The sequence below is a fragment of the Aspergillus pseudoviridinutans genome, assembly GCF_018340605.1.
Source record: "Aspergillus pseudoviridinutans IFM 55266 DNA, scaffold_13, whole genome shotgun sequence".
In the NCBI taxonomy this organism is placed as follows: Eukaryota; Fungi; Ascomycota; class Eurotiomycetes; order Eurotiales; family Aspergillaceae; genus Aspergillus; species Aspergillus pseudoviridinutans.
Genome location: NW_025091293.1, coordinates 3,432 through 20,720, shown reverse-complemented (window position 1 = coordinate 20,720; position 17,289 = coordinate 3,432). Strand labels below are relative to the sequence as shown.

Below are 17,289 nucleotides of genomic sequence, written 5' to 3'. Positions count from 1 at the left end.
GCAAAAGCTAATCCGCTTATCTTGGCTTTGGTGGTGCTGTCTAGTCTTCTGAGTGTCTACATCAAGTGATTAACTAGTTAGGTCTTAGAGACCAAAGACAAAGGCGCTGCTTGTCATGGGGTGACAATAGTCTAGGGCATAGTCGCCTTATTTCGGAATATTTAGCCAGTCTTCTCCCTTTTACCCACTGATCGACTCTATCAGTTCCTTTTTTACGATCAATTACTTGACCCTTCTTTTCATAATAGTCCCTTCAGACTGATGCTCTTTGTTGCCGGGTTCAACTGGACCTCAAAATAATGTCTTATCTTCGTCTCTAGTTAACCGGTCGAACAACCACACTGACGATCATCTTACAATACTTACCATCAAAAGTCCAATCAAAACGCTCATGTACTTTCTTCCAATAGACTCCAGCTCATTATACTCAAAGCAAAAGACTTAGAGAATCGCAGAAATACACACTGCAATTCTTTGCCTTTTTATCTGCTTTCTTTCATAACCTCGGATCCACTTGCTTCGTTCCCGACTAAGTCAGTCTATATTTTAGGAGCGTTACTTCATACTCAGCTTAGGCCCCACTCTTGAGAATGTCTCTGTACTTAAGTGATGGCCTGGTCTAGCAATGAGAATCACACTCAGCGGCGCCAACAGTGCCGGAAATCTTTGGCAAACCATATGTACCACTCGCCCACGTACATTGGCAAAAGAAGTGAAGTTATCTGACCTACCAAGATAACTGACTAGACTTAAACATTCAGCCTTGGCGGTTCGGCTGCAGCTGGCCCCAGAAGATGGGTATACTTGGTCTGTCACAAATTCCAAGTCACATTTAATGAAGACCAGCGTCAGCAACGGGACCGTGGGCCTTCTAGGACGCAATATGCAAGGAGATCGGGCGGTCAATCAAGGCCGTGCGCCCATCTCGAGTTGCAGACGGAGTACTTGACTCTGACGTAGGCTATCGCCATCAAATGTTCAAAATATGGAGGGGCTAATACAGGGAGGCTGACTCAGTTGTCGTCAGACTTCGGTGAAGAGGACTCATTCACCACGATCATCGAGCTTTGTAAGGCGAGAAAACCACCAACTGCGCGAGGACATCGGCCACCTCCGAAATCATATAGAAAGGATCTCCCGGGCATCGCGAGGCTAGGAATGAAAAACGGGCAGCTGGAAAAGGACGTCATAAGGGAGCGAAACTTGATACATGACCTTAAGGAGGAACTTAGCAATGTCCGAAGCGGAGTTTGCGATGCCGTCCGTCTCCTGGTGCAGCACCAAGACTGAAAGGTCAATCAAGAGGAAGGTAGACGGGCGCATGGGTCTAACCAGGATTAACTGTACTCTTGGGGGCTCGCACGGAACATAGTAGCCAGAAATCTATTCACATTCCCGGGAAGCCCGAATGAGCTCGTAGGATGTTCGGCAGGTCGCAGGAACCTGATTGTCCATGCATTTCCTTAATACAGCAATCCATCGGCCGATCATCAGGCCTACTGGACGGATTCTTGCGAAAAGTACATATATTACCTCGTCCACAGGGTTGATAGCCCCTTCTGTGGTACCGACATGCATGTTTCGTTGCTCCCATTCCTCCAGCCACACGGACTGGCCATGTACATCCGGGGTGGGTCCTTCAAAAGCCGAGGGCTGAACGCCAGGGCATAACAGCACCCATCATCAATCGAGTTGCGTCCGAGCATTGCGGCTGACTGCAGTAKGGCTGCACTTTGCCGCACCACGGCGTGCCATATGAGATGATTGAGAAAGCTATAATAAGCCCGAGATAATTACCTGAAATGCCGATTGTTCCTTCGCCAAGGCTCTGGTTATACAGTGCACCATGCAAATCGTTGAGGCAGAGACACCGAGCATGACAGCTTCCAACAATGACAGTGATGACGATTTCCTTATGCTTTTCGGCGGATTTACAGTTTCTGAGAAACCCATCCCACCAATGTCATGGGTAGAGGATGAGCTGGCAGCAATGGACATGGACAATCTGGATCAATCTTCCCAGTGTTGCCGTGATTTACAAGAGGAATACCACTGGGACGAGCCTCTACTGAGAGACATGGCTATTGACAGGCCTTCGCAACAAGGTGGGAACCGTCTACTACGGACTACACGTCCGTTACGTGATAAGTACTGTATGTTCGGCTAAACTTGATTCTGACAATGCTATAGGAGCCGGAAGACGACGTTCTCCAAGAAACAAGTCAGCTAGAGGCGTCCAGACGCCATATATAAACTTCATCGCCAATGCACTACAGTTGGCTAATCGGCTCCGCAAAGCTCGAAGGGAGCGGAAATCCCTAAGAAGGATGAGAAAGCAATCGACTGCGGCATACGAACAACTTTCCCGTGAGATAGAGCAACTCTCGGCGATCATACAAACGAACTGGCGGGAAAGGTCATGTAACAGGAAGCGCAATAACAAGGATGTACATACCGTACAGTAGTATTTGCGAAAGTATTTATGACGCTGAGAGATAGGCAAAGGGGCTTTCTCCGGGTTCTTTTTTTTCTTCTGTTTCGCACTAGGACAACATCTGCAGTTACGGTAGTATGTAAGCAAAGAACAGATCAAGCAGCGACTACATTCTTCCATGTCCTTATTGCCCAGCCACTGTAGCATCGTGGTTAAGCTGCTTGACTCCAGATGCACAATCTTGTCATATAAGTCTACCAGCCGTCCGCCCAAAGATGGTCATATTCTTGGCTTGAGACTTCCGAAGACTTTAAGGCAGTACAGGATGGTGAGACTATCTTAGGAGGAGCTATATATTACCAGACTGGTGCTCACATACTCGTTGCATAGCTTAACCATAACGTCAAAACCGAAGGACCAACCCTGAGTGCCACTTGATTTATCATGACCATACATACCCGTCGCCTACCCACGCTCAGTCAGCTATATTCTGCGATGTCATATTTTTGCCGTAGCAGCCCGCCCACGCCGCTTGATACTGGTGAAATCAAGCTATTCGCAATTCTACGGGAAGGTTGCCCAGGACCTAGTCTAATTTGTACGGGGTCCCTGCACCTACAATACATTGGCCAGGGCCTCACATACTGGCTTGCCCCCAAATCACGTCATTGGTAATAACAACAAACAGATGATTCTTAGGAGGGCATTCATCGCTTAAGGCAAAGCGTCTGAATTGGCCACCCGCTTTCTGACTCCGTTGACCGTCAATGTCTGGATGGTCCCTTGGTTAAATGGCATGCAATAAGTGATGCATGAAATACGTGAGGTACGCAGATAGCTGTCAATACCAAAGATTCGCCCATGGTGTCATTCAACAATAGGCAAAGGGGTCAAAACGTCGACATATAAAGCACGCCTACAGCCTGCCGTCTGAGGCTGTCAATTGGGCGAACAATATGCCGTCGGTTCTCACGACTCTTCACAACCAGGCTGCCAATATCCCCTATGCTGACTGGTACGGTATAAGCCTAGCCGTTTGGCTGGGGGTGTGGCTCATCACTCGGTTCACCTTCCACCTTGGCCTATGGATTCTCCAACGGAACCTCACGGTCTCTGTCCGGCGATACGCCGGCTACCCACTACCGTCGCTCGTCCGAAGCCTGGACATGTCCACAGTCTCAGAACTATTTCTAGTCCTGCTTCTTCTCGCCGCTAATGGGTTACTCCTCGCTTTATCTACTCGTCGCTGGGCAGATATCCAACGGCGCGCAGCAAACCTCGCCGTCTTCAATCTAATCCCTTTATGCACCGGACTAACTTTTGGCCTCCCAACCCATCTACTTGGAGTTAGGCGCTCTTCCTTTGCATGGATGCACCGGTGGTTCGGCCGTATGGCAGTTGCCCACTCCCTTCTCCATGGGGCTAGCATCATCGCTGGGGCCGATGATGCAATCCACTCCATGAGGCGCCATTGCATTTCTCTTCTGGTCAGTATACAGTCATTGAAAAACGCTAGAACGTTCAATGGAACGGATCTAACTGGACGCAGGCAGCTGCTTCACTGCTTTCGATAATCCCCGTGACCCTGCATGCGATTGTCCGACGCCATAGCCAGATGGCCATAAAGCTCCATTACATCCTTGCGATCACAGCCATGGCGGCGCTGTCCTATCATACCTGGGACCTGCGCTCCAGCTGCCGCTGGTATTTGGCTGGTGCGGGGATCCTATGGGTGGTGCTGAGTGTGGCCGCTGGAGCCCACGCCATTCTTATCAAGAAGCAGTTGGGCTGTGCCTGGCCCGCCGTGACTGTACAACCTTTCCACGAGCTCCTTCGCATCGAGATTACCGTGCCGGCCCATTGGGCCCTCCAACCTGGCCAGTGGGTGTATCTCTGGTTGCCTCATGCAKGCTTCCGAACATGCTTTCAACTGCCCCTCTTTTATGTCTCCTTCTGGGACGACACGCCTAAGCAGCGCACGCTCTATATTCTGGTCCGGCCGAAGTCTGTTAGTCTCTATCAACGCCTGTATATGCGGGAGTCGCTTCATGGTCGTCAACGGTTCGCTCTACTGCTGGGGCCCTACGGTCGGTCTCTCGACTTCACCGCGTTTGGGACAATCCTATTTATTGTGGAAGATACTGCCATTGTGCGTGTGCTTCCCTTCATCCGCATGCTAGTCCTGGCAAGCGAACAACGTCGAGCGATGGTGCGAAAGTTGAGGATCGTCTGGCAAATGGATGATTTCAGTATCGTGACGCYTTCTACCCCTCCCACCCTGTCCACAATCAAATACTGACTGTCTGTATGCCACCGATGCTGGATAGCGGATTGGATGCAGGAACTGTTGGACCTCGACCGGGGTGAATTCAAGGTACCGAACCCCTGAACTGAATGAGCTATTTGTCTGACGACGAAAGATCCTGCGGTTTAGTCTATATTACCGGTTAAACAGCACAACCGACAATCCGGATGATATGCGTGGCGGGCGAATCAAATTGTGTCCAGGCTCGATGAAAGCTGGACAAGTGGCACAACACCATCTCAACAAGCGCCGAGGGAAGCTGGCCGTGGGCGGTAAGTTTATGTTGCTTCTCCTCTSTTAATCCCTATCCGACTCTGTTCTAGTAAATGACAGTCCRCTGTGCGGCYTATTTGTACGAATTAAACAATGTTAATGGATCGTCRATACATAGTATGTGCCCGGCAATCAATTCGCAGGGCAGTCCGAGAAGTGGTCCAACCTCAGACAGGGATTGACGTGAAATTGGTGKATTTCGACTTGGAGCCTTACGACGCCTGGGGAACCTCTCACTTCGAGTCCGAAGGATCACCAGAGACAGCCCAGAGCCATCACCAAAGATGGGTTGCCTCACGAATTGCGGAGGGCAATAGCAAGCTACGGTAACCTGCCATGCAATACGGGAAGYAGTACACCAGCGTACATTTGCAAGGAGCAYCAYTGGATACTGCSTGCGACAATTTCTGGTYCCACAACGCTCATCGGGACAGCAAGATGGGTGACGTCTCGATCTGTCCGACCTTGTGTTCGGGGCCACATGTCGATCCGTAAGCTGGAAGCTCTCCCAGTCGCTTAATTCGACCATCTCGCTCAACAACCTCCTTCGCACTAGCACAGCCGGTGCGCCGTCGCGAACAGATCCCCACGGCGGGGTGTTGGACAGGGTCCTGCCAATGTCGACAATGATACGCCGGAGAGCGACGGCCGCGACACCGCTCACACCTCAGCTCCTCGATAGCACTGACCGGCTGTGTGTTGTTGTCGCTGGCAACGTTCAGTCCGGTTTTGGCTGAGCGAGATGGCCAGGTTTTGGCTGTGTTATGGTGCATGTTCGAGTTATCCTCGGCGGATATTATCCCAGATTTAGTTCTGCGACGACGATGCGCACAGTTAGCAATTGGTACGAAATTTTTTTTTGAACATATCATACCCATGCCAAATGCTCAGCCAGACCCCGCGAAACCACTTCATGTTGTCATTTGAGACTAATTCGCGGAACAGGACTCTCTAGGCCCCTTTATCAAGTCGTTTTATACATCCCGCACATATTGAGGTGAAACTAAGTTTAGCTGCTCGTGGGAAACTTACCAGAAGGGAAAGAGGTTGCTCATAAAAGACACTCTCCCTCACCGCCGCAGTTCGTTTTTAGGGCCCTGGAGTATATTCACCTCATCGGAATATRTGGTGTGACCGTCTTGGTATCGCCAGATACCYGGAAATATCACYGCGCGGGTGATGCTGGTAACCGTTGRCACAATTCATTTTGGATGTCTAAGAGAAGAAGGTTTACCCAAGGGGGCGGTCATAGAATGCCCTGGCATAGAATACCCTGGGCATTTCCTGGTGGCCCGTCCTCCGTGCGAAAGCCCAGCCCACTTTCCCGGATAAGTCCTCTTCTTATTTGCCCAACYTTTTTGYTGCTGCTATCACTGAATCCCRTCCAAAATCTGAATCCTCYCTTTTACATTCACCCCCTTCCTCCCCACCTTCTTACGGTCAAAAATGACCTGGATCCAGCGGAAACTTCAGCTCTACCAGTCCAGGGATTTTCACACGGGACTGGGCGCTCTATAAAGGCGGCTCTTTTTCGTCCTTACCTTGACCGAGGACTGCACATACACCTTGAGTATTGGGCGCAGCATTCAGGTAGGTCTGCCACTCAGGATCATAAGCACAGTGAACTGACGGGCCGGGTCACCACGAAGGRAAGGKCATAAAGAGCGCTTGCTATTCAATCGACCGATCACACTCAAAGTTATACCACACCACGAAAAATCTCCGCTTTGCCTGGCATGTTGAACTGCACACGACGACTTCGAGAACAGTTTGGCAGGTTCCCTACGAGTGGRGTGGCTGTCGACTGTTAYCTATCTTCTTCTTATGACGATCCGGRATTTCTTTCCTGGAACGGTCCCAGTCTTCTATCTTCGCTCACGCGGACCGAGGATATTTTTAATTATGCCTCTGCCATGGTAGCAACCCAGATAGATTGGCTGGAGATCCATTTCTCGGTCATACACAAATACACGGGGGAATCGATCGCTGTATTGCCCTTTTTCCTTCCGCGGGTCGAACTGCCCCTAGGCAACCTGAGACAGTGTCGCGAGCAAATGTTGGAAGCGATGCACCAGTATACTCGATCCATACGTGGTGCTGATCTTCGATTTGAACTTTTTATCTGGCCGAGTGACGGTGGGGAGCTGGATTGCATGGGCAGTTTCGCATTCCCATGGATGACCTTGGTTGATCCTGGAAGGGCCCTGGATCCGGATCATTTCATTGACAACATTTCCTGTAATTTCTGATGTGCCATCTTATCATTTTTTTTCTTTTTTCTTTTTTTTTTTTTTAATATATATATATTTATAGAAAAAAAGAAAAAAAGAAATTCTGCTATTTTCATCCCGGGCGACTGTCTATGACTGCTTTTGATCGCTTCGCCGAGTGCTTAGCGACTCGCTCAGACACGCCCATTGCAAATTGTATGTACACACACGGAAACAACTGCAGTTGTAGGGCGCTGCAGTTGTAGGGCGCGATAATAGCATGCATATCTTTACTTCCAATATCAGTCGTGGGTATATGGCGTCGACTTCGATGCTCCCTAGGATATGCTGCGACCCTGACCATAGATGAACGGGCATGAAAAGCTGCAATATGGCTTGTCTATCAAATCAAAAGTGGCCCGTCTTCGGTTGCCCAACCACTCTCATCGTTTACCGGTGGAACCAATAATATCTCACCGGGCGGTTTCGGAGCTATAGCTGGCTAACCGGTCTGCCAATTATTCAATAGGTAGCCCCGGTCTAAGCGTACGATAGCTCGGGCAATTTGATCGCCATTACTCGTGAGGTTACATTGTCCGTGTTCTACGGATGGTTGCTACAGCAGCCAGCGGCTTAGATGTCACCAGTCGTTTAGGCCTTGCAAGTTGCAAGGTTCCAGGGTTACATTTGGCTTTCAGTCAACTTGACAACAAAACATATATGGGTATATAGGACCATGCCTATGTATTATTGTGGTTGCGCTCAGTCTTGTTTTGATTCGGACTATACGAAACTATTACCTTATCACCTCATGATGACACCTCTGCCCCGCCTAAATGCTCTCCGTAAGGCATTGGCATCGACGGAGCCGAAGACCGTTCCAAGGGTCCAGTCGAGACCCTCACACTCCGAGACCTTGCCTGCGCCCACAGACATTGACTCGCATCCCGAAGAAGCCTCCGATGAGGGTGTGTCCGACCAGGCCCTTCACGAAACTGAGAAGGACGGGAAATGGGAGAAAGATAGTGCAGGAGCCATAGAGGCCTCCGAGTACCCCATCGACGTTAGTGGTAGTGAAGCGCTTACTTCGTTGATCTGTGAGTAAGTGTGACCATATTTACAATTCGTTTCAAAAATGCGTCAAGACGTATGCTGACTTGTGCTTCTAGTCTCGAGTCAAGAGTCCGGTACATTGCATCTCCAGATACCTAACAAGTCGATAGCTCCTGCAGATTTCAAGCTAACGAGTAGCGACAGAGTGCTGGAGGAGATGCTTCGGGATCAAGGATACAAAAACGATATTATACACAAAACCGCGCGCGGCATCCAGGAAACGGCCCCGGTCTCCGAAACCAAGAAGAGTTCCCGCGCATATCGCTTCTATAGCGGGAGCCAGGCTGATGGCCGCTGATATGAGGGATTGTGGAATGGAGGATGCGATGATTGAGGAGAGAGGCCGCCAGGGGAAAATAAAAACAGTGTTACTTTATCATTCCGAGCAGTAATAATTTGTTTGATGTATCATACAACATTCTGGTTTACATACCTCGCCCATTAAGGATATTAATTTACACCGATTCCTAACACAAAGTAACAGAAGGCCAACGGTGATTGTAGTGTGAGCCAGCATGTGGACGAAAATCCGCCTTGATGGGATTCTCCGTGCGCGCTCTTCCATGCTGACCGAAGCGTGGAGAGCCATGATCGGCCATGGACAGGTAGGAGCTGATTGGCGGGGTGGTTAGGTTGCGATTAGGGCTAGAAGGCCTGTTCTGCCATCGTTCTAGAACGACTGGTGGTTCAAACAGGCTTCCCCATGATCAGGAACGCCGTCATAGGCTGAACGAATCAGCTCCTTGCTCTATCGATTAAGGTTTGGTGGTTCGTCTGGGCGGGGTCGGTTTCCGGAGATCACTCCAGCCGCGCCACAAGGTTGCGTTCGCCGTAATTACAGTCAGGGGCGGTAATAAAGGATCCACTCACACCGCCTATCGGGTCGGGCTACCTGGTCCTGTTGCCATCACACGCCATAAGCTTGGACTCAAAACGAATGGCCTATACAGTTTACCTACACTGTTTGATAGGAGGATGATCAACATGAAGCAACGTAACGTAGAACCAGGATCAGAAAGCATAGCATCCTGGCGTACCTGTGATACACTGCACCATTGGCATGTTCCCTGTAATAATTCTGCTATCGATTCGTGAAAGTATGGGAGATCTCTCCTTTCCTATGGACACCGCAACTAGGAGGTGAATCAGCTCGCCTTAGGGTTCAATCCCCTCTTCAAAAATCTACACTCTCCATTTCCCTGCACCAGCCGCTTCCTCCTCTCCCAGCTTGGGCAGTCGCGTCACAATGTCTACCATCCGGAGCACCGACGCCTCCCGCGAATATTCAACTTCCAACCTGACCGAACAGTTCACAATCGTCTGCTTGGTTGCCATCGCTTGGTACAACGCCATTGAACTTATTGTTCTCTGCTTCGCCACCTTCAAGAAGTATGGTGGCTTCTACTTCTGGGCCCTCGTGATTTCTTCCATCAGCATCCTTCCCTTCGGCCTGGGCTATATCCTCATAATTTTCGACATCTTCCCTGGCTACTTCGCCGTGGCCGTCGAGGAGGTGGGATGGTGCGGCATGGTCACCGGACAGTCCTTCGTCCTCTGGTCCCGGTTACATCTCGTCGTCCACTCCCGCAAGGTCCTGCGCGGCACGCTGGCGATGATCATCGTCAATGCGGTTATCCTCCACACCATCGGCTGGATTCTCGAGTTCGGCACCAACTCCAACCACGCCTCGCGCTTTAAGCAGCCGTTTGATATTTTCGAGCGGGTTCAACTTATCGGGTTCTCCATCCAGGAAATCATTCTCTCAGTGATTTATACCAACGCCGCCGCTCGGCTCCTCAAGCTCCGTCCTCGACAGCAGTTCCACTCCGCGTTGATCCAGCTGGTGATTGTCAATATCATCTTCATCGTCATGGATGCTGCCATCGTGAGCTTCCAGTACGCCGGACTGTTCCGCATTCACATCTCTTTGAAAGCGATGGTCTACAGTGTCAAACTGAAGCTTGAATACGCAATCTTGGATAAACTGGTCCATATGTCGCATTCGAACTCTGTAGCGACGGACCCGTCTGAGGTGCTGAAGATGTCGGGCAGGACGAACTATCGGTCGCATGTGGAGCAGATAAGGCAAGACTGGGAGAGCCAGAGGAGTATCCTTCGATGACGTGGATGAGTCCCTGGACGGTGTGGATCTAGGGGATTGGTCGCCTATGGGTTTCCCAAGGGGGTCGTTCCTGGGCCACCATCAAAAGGGCGGACGCTTTCTGCATTTCATGGGAAAGAAAAAAGGTGATTATTCTGCGGGGCGAAGCCGCGGCAAGGGCGTGGTCTGGTATATATTGATTTGGTAGACATCAAATGCACCTGTCAAACATAAAGTCGCAAATATTGATAACACAAATAGCAGGGTCTGCCTTGAATCAAATCTGGCCGGATGAAGTAACCATTTGACGAAGATGCAGACTACATGAGATACAATACCAGCAAAAGGAATGGCGTAGATGTTGTTGTGCGGCAATGTCCAGTTCCTCTGCTTCGCTCCGTGCAGGGACTGGTACATGCTCGCTGCTTGCGTCAGGGTTCTTTACGGTAACAACGCCTTTCCCACCATTATCGTCAATCGAAATTCAAATTAAGGCCTTACCGCTAATATACGGGATTCATAGAAGACAGAGACCCTCTTTGCGTTCTTACACAACTTGATCGTATTCATCCATATTCTGTCAACGTGTCTGGACCCAAGGGATCCTGGTAAGATATTGATATGCATACAGTAAAACAGCATTCGTAGTAAATTTCAGAGTCTGCCTGATATAGTCACATTTCACCGAATTCCTGGCCACCCCGCGCCTCCTATCTGGATAATACCATAACGGGGTGCTCTTGGGTCACTGCAATGCCGTAGCGCTTTTGAACTGGGACGGGGCGTTGTATAGAAGCGTTAGGCGCAGGACTCATTAGCTGTGGTGAATCCGGATCGGGTGCATGACAGTCACCCTCCTCCGACTGTAGCAAATCTGGAAAGAGATGGTGCCGCAATCGGTCGAGTGTGGTTTTGAAGTCGTCCAGGATGATAGTGTCACTAAGGCACTTAAATATAAAGCCTAACTATAGCAGCATCAGCATTACTTCTGCTAGGCATCTTGGCAGTCCTGGGTTTACCTTCCAGAAAGGTTCAATCCCCGTTGGAAACTCCAGATGGTATGCTCCAAGAACCGCGCATGTATCCACAATAGTAAAGGCGATCGAGGCAGCCATGGAAAGCAGCATGATCCCGAAGCGAGGGCTACTGAAGACTAGCTGGGTCAAAGAGCACTTGTAACCTCGCCGAATGGTGTATAGGAGAAAGCAGGTGGTAAAAATCCACCAGGGGTCTCTAAACAACTATCAGCACTGCTCAGGATGAGCTTGGGATGAGTAATGTATTCGTCAATCGCACCGGAACAGCGGCTCTAGCGGCCGAGACTTTTCAAACAAGGTCTGCCCGTAATTGAAGAACGTGAAGTTGGCAAAGATCTCCAGTATCCAGTACGGTTGAGCTACCAGCAAGCTGACCAAGTAGATTCGAGTGCCCCACGGGGTGAAAAAACCGCGAATTTTCATCCAACATATTAGGTTGTGTAGCGACCATGACATGTTGAGGCCGACCGCCGTAACCGAGAGACACCAGCCGTACGCGGGTCTATGGAAGAAGATGAAGGTTCCGTGTCCTATGGCCAAGGCAAGCTATTGCCTCTCCACGTCAGTAAAGAGGTCAGATGGTAGGGCTCGGCCCAGTGCTGGACCCCGGACAATACCTCTGCCACGATCACCTTATGCAGGAGCACGCCGCTCTTCATGTTGGCCACAGTGATGGCAATCATGAGAATGAGGGATCCGACCATGAATCCTTGCCCCCAGGCCTCCACAATCAAGACGTCTGGGTTGGCGGGGCGGTCTCCAACAGTTGGCGGCATACCTTCGCTTGTCGTTCCACAGCAAAAATGGGGAATTCAGAGCGGCCATCGCCGTGGAGGTTAGGTCGGTCTTAAAGCCATTCTATTAAAGGCAGGGTCAAGCACATGGTTCCCCGGTTCGGCATGGACAGCAGCCGGGGGACGAGGGAAATGGAGAGTGAGACCGTTACTGCAACCACGGAGCCCACGGAGCAAACGCCAACCATAAATTTCGCCACGATTTGAAAGTGGCCATTGGTAACACTCTTCCACTATGGGCTCCATGGCAGATCTTTTCCCAGTTGGTATAATGCTGTGCTGTGCTTCAGAACCGATACAACACGGCTCCAGGATCTACAAGGGTGAAGCCAGACAAATCCATGGACTTGGCGGTTTGGATTGCTTTTCTGTCTATTCTACACTCGGTATAGCCGCAATAACTGGAGCGTCGAAGACAGGACATGGCTGCCTTCGTGACTTTTTAGTGGACAAGGAGACAAAGAGACCCGAAAGAGGTGGAGAAAAGCCGCCACCGCGACGAGAGTCGGTTGCACGAAAAAGCAGTAGTCAATTCATGGCTCCGCCGCTTCTAAAAGACCTTTCGGTGAGATGATGAAAGAAAAAGGACGAGACCATGCCTTTGGGCACGCGCAAACCGGTAGTCCTGGATGTCCGGTCAGGTTACTAGAGTATCCGTTTGGAAAGGAGCTGATGTTGATGTTTCTCCGCGCGGCAGGGGCATCGAAATCTGAAACCCAGTGTTCTGGTGAACTGCAGCTCTACAGGGGATATAAATTTGCCTGTCGCTCAGAGGTACTGTACCTTGTCTCCTGGAATCAAGTAACTATGGTCTCCAATCATTCTTCTCACTATTCTCTATCTCTACGTGCGTATTGGAACCTGCTCTTCTGACGGATTACGATGCATAAGAACAACCATATGAGCGACGGCCATGTCCGGACAAAGGGTGAGTGTTTGTACTGATCAACTGACATCTGGTAGTTGACAATATCCGACCCAGCTCCGAGTGCACGATACCAAAAACCGAGAAATATACCAACGCCGGCCAGGTCATCTAGATCTCGGGTTCAGGTACTCTTCCGTGAGATGCACGATGAAGTTTACAGGCTTGAGTGGTGGAACCATCATTTACGTCAAGAAAACAGTCAACTGCAGGAATGGTGTCAACGTGCTAGAAAGCTTCTAGAAACCCAATTGAACAGGTCTTCCAGTGAAGTTGTCGGAAGTAACCAGGAGCACACTAGATGCGACGGGTGTGGGTTAACGTCGCCTGATATTCATCTTGCCATTTGTTTCCATCGTTTCTGTCCGGCGTGCGGTGGTGGTCAAGTACAGGGCGCTGCACATGATGTCATTCGGTTTTGCAAGCTCTGCTTTCCTTCAGGGCTCCCACAGCCGGAGTGTACCTAGATGTATCTAATTGCCATGACCACTACAACTACCGCCTCTGATCAGGGTATCTGGAGTCTCTATTCCGTAGAAACTCTGTTAAGCGGTTGGAAACAGCAGTGGTGGGCGGCTTTGAAATATGCATGCTAAATGACAGGGGCTACTATAACGCTCCGGTGCTTTTCATTCCTCCTCCAGATCCACCTGCCCGATTAAGGTGGGTCAGGCAATGCCGGAAGGCAGGAAGAAAGAGGAGAGACGGGGGTGGGATTAGAAATGGATCAACACCGATTAAACCTATTACGTTCCCACTCCAGACCCTTCTTAGTTTCTGTGCTACCTTGGATGAGTGATTTTTCTTTCGGCCTGCTCAGTTTCCCCGGTCCATCACAAAGCGGCCAAAACCCACTTGGTCGTGCCTTTGACAATTCAGATTGCGTGGCTACTGAGTACATGAAAAGATTCTCAATCAATGACCCTACTTTGATGTAACCGTCACATATTGTTAATTTTCCTTGAAAGCCCCGTAGAACGTGGCAGGTATCCAGTCAAGCCGGGCAGGTGACTACGACGTAATAGACGTTGTGAAACAGACATAGCCCGCTCCAACCAGGGGATCTGTCGAAAACCCCGTGTCAGAAAAATCACCAGGACCGGTGAAGCTTGATTCCGTTCATCTTCAATGTTACCGCATCAACGGCGATGGCGCTGTCAGTGTCCGGGACTGGCTCGATAGCTGATCAACAGTCTACAGAAGTAGATGGTTGCCAATCTAAGTCGGAAAGATAGGCTAAAGGGGCGGCCTGACTCTGAGACTCAGCGCGGCCATCGACAGTCGCAGCTATAACCTGGGGACACACGATTGTACGTTAGTGTGAATGGTGGAGTATACTAAGTCAAGCCAATGTCTCTGTTTTCTAGGGTTACTGCGAAGAGATGTTTCTGATTGTGAAACGGCCACTCTTAAGCGAGCAGGCAGGCATAATTCACTCCGTCTGGGATATTATGGGCATTCGCGACGAATACATACGCAGCATAAAGTAAACCAGAGGCCTGTTATTTCGTCTGCCTCTATCTTTGTCCGCTGGTGTTCCATTCCTTTGCAGTTGGCTACGCTTCACAGACCCGACAGCCCTTACAAAAGTTGTCTGGCTTCGTTCCCTCGTTGGCCTCGATCCCTTCCTTAATCTCTTCACTCAAGAGGTCCGCCATGGGGTGGGAACCCAGTATCAACGCCGACTCTAAACCGCAGCCTTCATATACCCCGGCGAGCATATGGTGGGCATGCTGGGCAGGTACCTGGACTGCCGTTGTGGCGTCTGGCATGGCCTATCTCATTGCCCATCGGAAAACACCGACCCTCCGCATCCGAGGGATTGGTTTGTCGCTGTCTTCTGTCGCACTCCTTCATGTTTACTGGACGGTCGTCCAATTCGGAATGATGATCGGTGTCATTATGCCTGAAGACGCCGAGTACTGGATCATGGGCACCTATTTGCCTTGCKGTATCGCCCTGTTTCACGCTTCGAACAGCCGGTTTCTGCACGTCGCGAAGCGGCAACAGAAATATGCTGATCGTAGTAGCCGAGTCCTCGACTCTCCTGCGGACTCAGAGCGAGAAGTTGGCGTGGTCAGCCGCTTCTGTCGCCTCCAATATACCACCAGGGCCCTCGTCCTCACTTCCGTTGCAATACTCGTTCAGGTGCGCTTTTCGTGACCTTCCCCGTATCTGGCGATGCCATCTAACCAGTCGCCTAGCTGTTCCTCACCGTCTTGATGTGGATACTCTCCCGCAAGCAACACCACCCCGGCAATGGACTTGTCACTGAAGTTCACGGTGCCAAAATACAGCAGAAGTCAGGCATTGGTCTGTGCTGGAAGTGGTAAGCGCCAAACGGGTGACGTTGTGACTGTCCGCTCATAGTGGAGTCCTAACCTATAGTTAGGTGGCCCAGTGTGTTAGGGCAGTTCTTTTGGTCCTGGGTCGTTGCTCCGATCATTCTCTGGAAATCCCGCAATATTCACGACACCCAGGGTTGGCGGATTCAGACTATTGGCTGCGCAGTTGCCAGGTGAGTAGAGCAGTTGATGAAGAGATGATTTTCCTGACGGGTCATGCAGCCTTCCCGCGACGCCGATGTGGCTCATCGCCATCTACGTTCCCGCCATGGAGTCCATTAACCGGTACTGGCTGCCTCCACAKTGGTAAGCTTACCCGTACGTACAACTAGAGTGCTATTTTCCTGATGCCATTGCAGGATTTGTCTTTCCATTTGGTTCCTGGAAGTATTCACCATCCTTCTTCCCTGCACGGTGGTAATGCGCCAGCGCTCTCTCCGTGAAGGAATGTCCGACTCATTCACACAGTGGGAGCCAGAAAACGAGACCTCTGGCGCTGAAGGCAACTCTCTTAGTTCTGCGTCTACTTTGGTGCAGTCCGTGACGTCAGGCTGGAAATCCCCCAATGCCTTTACGGAATCCAACCCCAACTCGCTGAACAGCATGCTGAGCATGAGTGCTCTTGAGCACCTCCTGAAGCACAATCCGGTCCCGCTTCAGACTTTCTGTTCTCTCCACGATTTTTCTGGTGAGAACGTTGCGTTTCTTACGAGTGTCGCCAGGTGGAAAACCTCGCTGCCCCCGGCGTGCTGGGATCACACTACTTTGACGGACGACAATGTCCAGCATTTGGTACAAGAACAATTTTACAGGGCCTTGTGCATCTATGTAAAATTTGTTAGTGTCCGCCATGCTGAGTTCCCCGTGAATATCTCTTCGCAAGATCTCAAGGCTCTCGGACATATTTTCGATGCTCCCGCTCAGGCCCTGTATGGGAGCGGGCGTAGGGTTGATCCCGCCATACCATTCACTATTTCGGATTCTGATCCCGAACCTCCGGTGTCCCCGGAAGGCTGTGAGATGGCCATCCTAAGGACCGCGTCCTCCGTCAATGGCCGCTCGCAGTACTGGAGTGGGATTCCGGAGACGTTCAGTGCCAGGGTCTTTGACCGCGCGGAGGAGAGTATCAAGTACCTCATCTTCACCAACACGTGGCCTAAGTTTGTCCGCAGCGGTGGGATATTCGCACGCTCGTCGGCTGCGGAGTAGGTGGCTGGCGGGCCTGATTAGTGTGAGGTTGACTGTCCGGCATGATGCATGATAAGAGATTTGTTGTACTCGTGGTTCCAAAACCGCTTTCACTCTTTTGGCCGAATTCGATAGAACCTGTATCCTAACGCCTAATACATTGGATTCGTATTATCTCGTAAAGATATTAGTTGCCCAGGCTTTTCTACGGTCCACAAAGGATTCAGTTCATCAAACGGAACAGTACGTAAACAGGCCACTTTTCCCGGTGCTTAATGGGTAGAGCATGAACGTCCGCAGTCCACCAAATTGTGCGGTGCAAGGGAACTTGAATGTTGCCAACCATACGAGCAAACTTTTCGCMCACTTGGAGTTAGATGTGTTCCCAACTTTGTCAGGACGCACCATCTACCCGGCGAGCCTCAGTGCTTCTTCCATTTACTCGTCTTACACAAGGACGACACTCCATAACGATATCTCCTTAAGTAGCCTGGTGGAATGAAGAAATATACTGGCTTTTCCTGCAGTCGGGCATCTTTGGGGAGTAACTTTTTTTTTGCAATA

General features: G+C 50.5%; 6 protein-coding genes across 6 annotated transcripts; 4 read left to right on the top strand and 2 right to left on the bottom strand.

The window, feature by feature from the left end:
* Positions 1 to 3,390: 3,390 nt before the first annotated feature.
* On the top strand, positions 3,391 to 4,733 carry Asppvi_002051 (uncharacterized protein; the record flags this gene model as incomplete). Its single annotated transcript, XM_043307584.1, has 2 exons — positions 3,391 to 3,921; positions 3,984 to 4,733. The coding sequence occupies 2 exons, from the start codon at positions 3,391 to 3,393 to the stop codon at positions 4,731 to 4,733; spliced, it is 1,281 nt and encodes a 426-aa protein (XP_043163519.1).
* Positions 4,734 to 5,434: 701 nt separating this feature from the next.
* Positions 5,435 to 5,927, bottom strand: Asppvi_002050 (uncharacterized protein; the record flags this gene model as incomplete). Its single annotated transcript, XM_043307583.1, has 2 exons — positions 5,435 to 5,825; positions 5,887 to 5,927. 2 exons carry the CDS (start codon positions 5,925 to 5,927, stop codon positions 5,435 to 5,437), a joined length of 432 nt encoding a protein of 143 aa, XP_043163518.1.
* Positions 5,928 to 8,036: 2,109 nt separating this feature from the next.
* Asppvi_002049 (uncharacterized protein) lies at positions 8,037 to 8,633 on the top strand (the record flags this gene model as incomplete). The annotated part of the gene is made up of 2 exons (XM_043307582.1): positions 8,037 to 8,319; positions 8,392 to 8,633. The coding sequence occupies 2 exons, from the start codon at positions 8,037 to 8,039 to the stop codon at positions 8,631 to 8,633; spliced, it is 525 nt and encodes a 174-aa protein (XP_043163517.1).
* Positions 8,634 to 9,581: 948 nt separating this feature from the next.
* On the top strand, positions 9,582 to 10,457 carry Asppvi_002048 (uncharacterized protein; the record flags this gene model as incomplete). Its single annotated transcript, XM_043307581.1, has 1 exon — positions 9,582 to 10,457. One exon carries the CDS (start codon positions 9,582 to 9,584, stop codon positions 10,455 to 10,457), a length of 876 nt encoding a protein of 291 aa, XP_043163516.1.
* A 689-nt stretch (positions 10,458 to 11,146) lies between these two features.
* Positions 11,147 to 12,249, bottom strand: Asppvi_002047 (uncharacterized protein; the record flags this gene model as incomplete). Its single annotated transcript, XM_043307580.1, has 4 exons — positions 11,147 to 11,401; positions 11,456 to 11,669; positions 11,733 to 12,019; positions 12,091 to 12,249. 4 exons carry the CDS (start codon positions 12,247 to 12,249, stop codon positions 11,147 to 11,149), a joined length of 915 nt encoding a protein of 304 aa, XP_043163515.1.
* Positions 12,250 to 14,848: 2,599 nt separating this feature from the next.
* Positions 14,849 to 16,746, top strand: Asppvi_002046 (uncharacterized protein; the record flags this gene model as incomplete). Its single annotated transcript, XM_043307579.1, has 5 exons — positions 14,849 to 15,340; positions 15,397 to 15,521; positions 15,585 to 15,710; positions 15,760 to 15,843; positions 15,897 to 16,746. 5 exons carry the CDS (start codon positions 14,849 to 14,851, stop codon positions 16,744 to 16,746), a joined length of 1,677 nt encoding a protein of 558 aa, XP_043163514.1.
* Positions 16,747 to 17,289: the final 543 nt, after the last annotated feature.